The sequence below is a fragment of the Haliotis asinina genome, chromosome 4 (genome assembly GCF_037392515.1).
Source record: "Haliotis asinina isolate JCU_RB_2024 chromosome 4, JCU_Hal_asi_v2, whole genome shotgun sequence".
Taxonomy (NCBI): Eukaryota; Metazoa; Mollusca; class Gastropoda; order Lepetellida; family Haliotidae; genus Haliotis; species Haliotis asinina.
In genome coordinates this window covers 7,709,069-7,717,415 of record NC_090283.1, presented here as the reverse complement: position 1 = coordinate 7,717,415, position 8,347 = coordinate 7,709,069, and the positions used below count along the sequence as shown (strand labels likewise).

The following is an 8,347-nucleotide window of genomic DNA, read 5'->3' as shown; positions in this document are numbered from 1 at the left end:
AAAACAAATTTTCCGGGGCAGGTATTGTCATGAAGAGGTTGTGCTTGTTGGATGGATAAGTTTTCAAACAGGTAGGACAGGATCATTCGCCATTTTCTGCTAACTTTCGGATGGAATCTGATGTCGTTTCTGTCGTCCCTGTTGTTGTTGTTGTTGTTGCTGATGGTGGTGTTGTAGTCGGCGGTGGTGACGTGATCGGCATGTCTGTTTCTGTTAGCAATGATGCAAACGTGTCTGATCCCGTTGGAGGTGGGGTGAGTGTGGCCGCCAGCTCTTCTACTGCCGTGGTGGGTTCAGTCGTTTCTAACCTGTTGATGCGAGCTTTCACTTGAAGGGTGGGACTGCATCTGAGACATTGTTTCCAAACACATTTTGTTTGGTAGGGTGCAGGTCTGATGACTTGTGACTTGATTCTGATGTGTCACTGCACAAAACATTTTGGAGCTTACATAGGCGACCCATCGATGATGTACCAACGTTACATCGATGAGGTGGTAACGTCATCATGGCACGTGAGGTCGTGACGTGACGTCATGGTCGTGGGGTGTTGTCCTGTGGTTGGCTGAGTTCTCCTATATAGGAGGAGGAAGAGGAATGGAGCAGACAACCATGGAAGAAAACTGGGATTTGGAGCTCATGTCATTGGCACCATCTTCGGCCCCACCACCATCACTGCCAGGATGGCAATGCACCCAGTGCCACGGGTGTTTACCTGTGTACGCCAACGGGACCAATGCCTATAATGGCATGTTCTTTTGCGTGTACTCTGGTACGGGACTCAAGGACAGTTATATGCAGCACCTCACCTATGGAAGCAAGTGACCCGTCAAGAAAACCAAGCTAGACATTCCCCCGTGCCAATGTACGATGCCGCCCCTGTGGTCGCCACAACGAAAAAAAAAGGTCCTTTTCAGGACCACCCACATCTCACTAAAGAATGCTTTCATGCTATGACAATCATAACAAGACACGTAAGTTTTATTTCTTCAACGTTTTATTTTCCCCGCTAACATGAACTATTGTGACAAAAGAGTCAGGATTAGGGGCGTCCCTGATCTTTTGTTTACAAATGGTATGAACTCGAACATGAAGAGAACATCAGAACTTAACGTTCTTAACAGAACGATAAGGTTGTGTCCTTTGACCGGGCTGTGGATCCTGGACGTTGTTGTTGTCATTGTTGTCTGGCAGGCGTGTGGGTTGAAACCAACGTCTTCAACGTTCTTCATTGACGAGGGCAGCATAGGGATCAAACTGTTCCATTACTTTGTCGAAAGTCCATCCATGGGCACGATGAGCCAGCACAAACAAACAGTACATTCCACATGAGGCAGTGAACCAGGTTTGAACTGACATTCCGAAAGTCGGGATGCAGTTGGTAGAGGTCGATGCCATAACTGTCAAAGTAGTCAAAGACGCCCGGTGCTGGACGATACACGCACACCCAGTGTTCTCCCGGGAGATGGCCGGGCTCCGTGTTGACAATGTAGGCTTTAGGATAAGGCATGGTGATGGGAAAGTGATCTCGGGCAAAAGTCCCTTGGTAAAGGGGTTGCAGCAGGGGGTCCTGCTGGACATAGGCGTTCACATGTTTGATCGTCAAGCCCGTTGTGTCATCCATCCTTAGACCATCAGAGTGTTGCGGAACCAATCAATTTCCAATACGCTTTGAATTCTTGTCAAGGCGTCATCTGTGACAGGTCGCGTTGTCTGTCGGACATGTCAGAAGAGGACATTGCAGCAGAGCTCGTAGATCAAGGTGAGACAGGTGTAAAACGTTTCACCATCAAGAAAGAAGGCATCATCTCTTGATCTCTTGACATTTTCTCGCTCATCCATACCTCAATCCATTAAAGCAGGATACTTTAATATCGCAGTGGACGTGTATGTCCCCAGTCCACTCCGGTGCTATAAGTGCCAGAAGTTTGGTCATGGATCAAACTCTTGTCGTGGTTCTGTGATATGTCCTCGTTGTAGTGAGAGCCACGACAACAGAGATTGTGACAAGGAGTTGAAATGTGCGAACTGCCATGGTCAACATGGCGCTTCATCAAAATCCTGTCCGGTGTGGCAGAAGGAAAATTGTATAACGAGATTGAAATGTGGAAAAAAACGTTTCTTACCTGGAAGCAAAGAAACTTTTCCAAACGCACACCTCAAGCACGTTAAATGTTTCTTATTCTGCAGCTGTCACTCGCTCTGTGTCAACGTCCTCTGTTGCCTGTCAGACAGATTTGACGTGGGTCAAGTCTGGGCAACCTCATGTTTCAGTCTCAGTAGTGAAACCTTCTAGTCCAGTCGTTCAGACTACGTCTGATTCTCAGACTGAGAAACAGCCTGAGACACAGTCTAAAACTGTCAACAAACAGCAAGCTTCAGTTAATTCATCAAAAACGAAAGGAAAAAAAAATAAACAGAAAAGAAACGCCTTCCGTCCCTTTACCTTCAGAGCTTCCTCTGGAGAACCCCATTGGGACAGAGGACAAGCGGGGGAATAGCTCTTCCTCCCATTCACGAGCGAGATCTCCAACTGAGCCACCATGACTCACTTGTCTGATATAATTCAGTGGAATTGCAGAGGATTAAAGAGTAACTTCAACGAAATAAAATTACTCATTCAAGATCTTTAACCGTCAGCATTATGTCTTCAAGAGACATATCTTCAAAATACTGATACCTTCACCTTAAGACGATTTAATGATTACCATTCCTTTTCTCCTCCTGGCACTAAAGCTACTGGAGGTGCTTCTATTTTGGTACATCAGAGTGTCATTCACAGCCCCGTTACCCTAAATACGGATCTTCAAGCTGTTGCTATTCGTCTGACACTGCACACTGCTCTGACACTGTGCAGGTTGTATATTCCTCCCTATTCCAATATTCAACTAACAGATCTTCAAAATCTGTACGATCAGCTTCCGAAGCCATGTCTCATCATGGGTGATCTTAACGGACACAACCCGCTATGGGGAAGTGTCCATACTAATAGCAAAGGTAAAATTCTTGAAGACTTTATTTCAGATAATAACCTGTGTATATTTAACGATGATTCAGCCACTTATTTACATCCAGCTACGAGAGCATGGATCTGTCTTCCCTGGATCTGTCATTCTCTGATTCCAACTTATATAATGAATTTGAGTGGATGGTACATGATGACCTCTGTGGGAGTGACCACTTCCCCACCATTCTTAAAACAATTAACCCTCGTGATGATCCACCTTTGTCAAGAAGGAACTTTGCCAGGGCTGACTGGTCATCATTTGAGGCCATGTGTATAGAAAACTTAAAACATGACGCATCTGTGAACAGCGAAGATCCTATACAATTGTTTTCCGATATAATCAGTGCCATTGCTGACCAAACGATACCCCAATCCTCTGTAATTCCACATATTCGTAAACCATGTTTTACTAATGACTATAAACAGGCCAGAAAGAGTAGGAAGAAAGCAGAAAAGTATTTTCCTCGCCATCCTACAGTTCATAATTTAGATAAAGTAAAAATTGTAAATGCCAAGGCTCGACGCACGTTTAAACAAAATAAGCGTCAGTCTTGGAGGAACTATATTTCTAACATTAATTGACGTACACCTATTTCAAAGGTGTGGAACATGATTCAACGAATAAAAGGCAAAGGTTCTAAATCTACTGTCCGTCATCTGCGGGATGGTGACAATTACTTAACTGATAAAAAGGACATTGCCAACAAGCTTGGTGACTCTCTCTCCAAACATTCTTCCTCGTCTAATTACGTCCCGGAATTCCAAAAATATGAGAAACAACAGGAGAAGAAGAAAATAAATTTTACCTCAAACAATGGTGACGACTATAATGAATTATTCTCATTACATGAGGTCCACACTGCCCTTGAGCAAGCTCGTGATACAGAAGCAGGAGCCGATAACATACACTATCAACTCTTGAAACATTTACCGGAATCATGTTTGGAAACACTTTTAAAATGTTTTTATTCAATATGGACTTCAGGGAATTTCCCATCTTCCTGGCGTAATGCCATTGTCGTCCCGATTCCAAAACCTGGCCGAGATCATACTGATCCATCTAATTACAGACCAATCTCTTTAACGAGTTGTGTGTGTAAAACCATGGAGCGAATGGTAAATAATCGATTAACTTGGTATCTTGAAACCAATAAACCTATCACAGATATTGAATGTCGTTTTAGGAAAAATCGTAGTACCACTGATCATTTGGTACGATTAGAATCCTTTGTTAAGAATGCTCTCATAAATAACCAACATGCAGTATCAATATTCTTTGATCTCGAAAAAGCCTACGATACAACTTAGAAGCATGGCATTCTCAAGGATTTATACGATTTTGGTTTAAGAGGCTGTTTGCCTCTTTTTATATCAGAATTTTTAAAAGGCAATTTAAAGTCCGGGTAGGTTCAACCCTGTCTGAACATTACAGTCAGGATCAGGGTGTCCCACAAGGGAGTATTTTGTCTGCAACACTGTTTAGCATCAAGATAAACAGTTTATCCAGAGTTGTAACTGATTCAATTGATGGATCTCTTTTTGTGGATGATTTTAATATTTCCTGGCGTGGTAAAAATATGCATACTATCGAACGACAACTGCAGCTGTGTTTACATAAAATAAATAAATAGTGTCTTGAAAACGGCTTTAAATTTTCTAAAACTAAGACTAATTGTATACATTTTTGTAGAAAATATAAACCGCATAGAGACCCTGAACTGTTTCTCAATGAAACTCCCATCAAAGTTGTAAAAGAGGCCAAGTTCTTGGGTTTAATTTTTGACTCTTTTAACGTTTTTACCACATATGAAATCCCTCAAAACTAAATGCCTGAAGGCACTTGACTTGTTTAAAGTTGTTTCACATTCTAAGTGGGGAGGGGATCAAGCTACCCTCCTACACCTTTATCAATCATTGGTCCGTTCCAAACTTGATTATGGCTTCATTATATATCGTGGAGCCTGTAAAAGCAACCTAAAACTTTTAGATTCTGTTCACCATCAAGGCCTCAGATTTTGCCTTGGCTCTTTTCGAACATCACCTGTCGACAGCCTCTATGTCGAGGCTGATGAACCATCTCTTAATCAACGCCGTATAAAACTAACCTTACAGTATGTAACAAAATTGTGTTCCAACAAATGAAACCCTGCATATAACTGTGTCTTTAATCCTTTGTATGAGGATTTGTATAACCAGAAGTCTTCTCTTGTTCCGCCTCTTGGCACAAGAGTGAAACCTTTCATTTCTGCTGCTGGCATTCAGTTAGAAAATATAGCTCCGTCCTGTTTACTTTCTTCTCCTCCTTGGCAATTGGTGAGACCACAAGTTGACCTTACACTGACAACATTTAAAAAAATCAGAGACTAATGAATTACAATATAAACATGAATTTAATCAATTAAAAAGTAAATATAATACATATAAATCCTTATTCACAGATGGATCCAAGGATGATGGTGCAGTGGTTTGTGCCACGGTTACTGGGTCCAAAACAATCTCTTCCCGATTACCGGATCACAGCTCCATTTTCACAGCTGAAGCACACGCCATATTAACAGCTCTTAAATATATTGAAAGACACCCTAAACATAAACAGTATGTAATATATTCAGACTCTTTTTCTTGCCTTCAGGCTATTAAAAATATTTGTTCTAAACATCCACTTTTAATAGAAATTATTGAACTGTGTAATAATCTTGCTACTGGCCAATACGACCATGTCAGAAACAACCCAATTATTCGTACACGGTGCGTGTAGACGTCGTAGACGTCCACCATGTAGAGACTACCATCAGCACAGTCGAAGCCAACCTGCCACCATTACGAGCATGTTGAATGTGGAGGTCAGGACGTTGATGCATGATCCAGTTGAGCCAGTGGAGACACTGAACAGAGTACCGACGCTGTGGACGATAACCTTGAGGCGGTATGATGGCGATGGTGCGGGGCTCCAAAAACAGTTTTCGGAAGGTGAGCATGCAAGCCATGGTAAAGTCACTGCTTCGTAGAAAGGGTCCACGTCATTTTGTTGGATGAACATGTGGCGGAAGGCAGCGCAGCCTCGATGCAAAATGTCAACGTCACTCTGGCAGTAAGTCAACAATTCTTCATCCAAATCGAAGACAGCTCCTTCAGCCACGCTTGCTTTGTACCAGGCTAAGAAGCTTTGCGTTCAGCATGACACATGCTGTCAGGATCGTAGGTGGACACGGGAGGATAAGGACCCACATAGCCTTGATGAGCTTCGGTGTTGAAAAAGTGAGGAAAGTATCCTTTCTTGAGTTCCGTCAATCCAAAGGTTTTTGGAAACTGTTTTTGAGCCATCGTGAGATAATTGAGAGAATCCTTGAAGACGAGGCGACCCATGTTCATTTGTAAGATCAGGTTCCCTCGTAGGATGATCTCGGGTGCTTTCACAAGATGACAATGAAAGTACTGCTGGAGCAGGTGTCCATCATACCCACAGTAGTTGAGAGCAATGACGATGACGTCATCATCGTCAATGGCAAGGTCTTTCTTTTCTTCTTCTTCTTCTTCTTCCTCCTCCTCCTCTTCGTCGTGTTGTTCAACATCATCTGCGGATGGTGGTTTGGAGCATTTTTTCGAGGGCTGGTGGTTTGATGATGGTGCCTTCCGTTTCTCTCTGGTTTTCTTATCCGCCAGACTGAGCAGCCAGTCCCCCACGTTCTTCAAGGTTGTCGCCCTTCGAAACACTTTGATGTGGCTAGGTCCTTCTCCTTCTTTGCGCCATGGACACTTTTCGCAAAGTTCACTCGAGGCCTCGGAAATACATTTACGGATCCCAGATGGACGACACACCAGTTGGGAACATGTGTACCTTGATCCTGAGTACATTCAAGGTCATGAAAGATAAATTGGCGCTGTTGTCGTTCTTTGTCTTCATCACTGTTTTCACCATCTTCTTCTTCATCGTGTTTGGTTGATTCGATGACGGCATGTAGCACTGGTGGTTTTGTTCGAAGGGCTCTTTACAGATCTTGCAATCGCGATTTGTGCCGCACTTGTGGGCCATCCCCTTGATTTTTCTCACGTTCGCTTTGGCATAGCAGTGATGACAAGTGTGAATGGTGGAGCAAGTGCTTCGATGCTTGGCAGAGGCTGTTTGATGACGTTGAAAGCAGTATTGGTTGTGAAACCATCCTCCGCATTGAAGGCAGAAGAGCCCTTCGTTGTCCACGTCACCACACAATCCAGGACACTGACACCAGGAACAACAAAATTCCTGGGTGCAGCGATGATCTTGCGGGTTGCTGTATCCTTGGTCACAGGTTTCGCAGTAGTAGGGACAACCTGTGAAAGCCGTCATGGACGTGATGACGTCATAATGTTGGTGGTGGTAATACAAGTGCAGGATCTTGATCGGTTGAGGCACCTCGCTCTTGTACAGGAGACGATTCATGACATCTTGGGAGTAGATTTTGACTTGATAATAAGGTGCCAAACGTTGACTAAACTGCCCCCACGTGGCATGTCCTGTACACGGACCTTCGGGGATCTTCAGTTGATGAAATAAGGCCTTGACTGCTTTCAGTTGAGCTGGTTTACGATGGTCGCATAGGTACTTCCATTCCTTCGCCCATTCCTTCGTTGCGGGATCCGGTTTGTGAACATGGTGGCTGGCCACCATGAGGGCACGAGCAAAACAGAGTGGATCGTTTTCATTCTTGATTTGAACGATCCATTGTTTCCTTTCTAGGAAAGTGTTTAAGCCAACAATGTGTCTGGGTCGCCCGTATCCCTCGCCCATGCATTCGGGATCGTCAACGTGGAGCAAAAAAATGTCCATGCTGTCATCGATGTTCAACTCATGGTTGCTTTGTTGAACTTTTCCTACCTGAGCCAAAATGTTCTCTCTCTGGAGCTCGTCCATGCGACGTAACGGGATTCGGATGTCGGAATCCAGAGCGGGGTGTTCTAAACTCAAACCGACCCGATCACCATCATGGCCGTTCACACGGTCTCTCAGCTCTAACAAAACAGCATCAAACTGTTCTCGGAGAACGACGGGTAAATGTTCAGGTTGGAGACGCTGTCGCCAAGCTGCATTGAGCTGGAGCTTGAACCGATGGGTGGCTGTCCGGAACTTCTTCAGCATTCTTTTGGGTGCTCCAGTTGGTAGGGCATGGGCTTCTCTTCCTTTTCTTCTGCTTTAAGTTCATTGTTGTTCGTGGTCGTTGACGGCATGATGAGAACTGACAAGACTCACGCGGAGCTGGCTTTATATACGCGTCACCCTATGACGTCACCGTAGGTTGAGCAGTGTGAGCCAGTGCTGGGCAGTGTTGGTCAGTGTCGGCCAGTGTCGGGCAGTGTCAGCCAACC

The 8,347-nt window shown here is 44.2% G+C and overlaps 1 protein-coding gene across 1 annotated transcript; it reads right to left on the bottom strand.

The window, feature by feature from the left end:
- Positions 1-6,160: 6,160 nt before the first annotated feature.
- Positions 6,161-8,120, bottom strand: LOC137280726 (uncharacterized). The gene is made up of 2 exons (XM_067811948.1): positions 6,843-8,120; positions 6,161-6,760 (listed from the first exon to the last, which is right to left on the bottom strand). Exons 1-2 carry the CDS (start codon positions 8,118-8,120, stop codon positions 6,161-6,163), a joined length of 1,878 nt encoding a protein of 625 aa, XP_067668049.1.
- Positions 8,121-8,347: the final 227 nt, after the last annotated feature.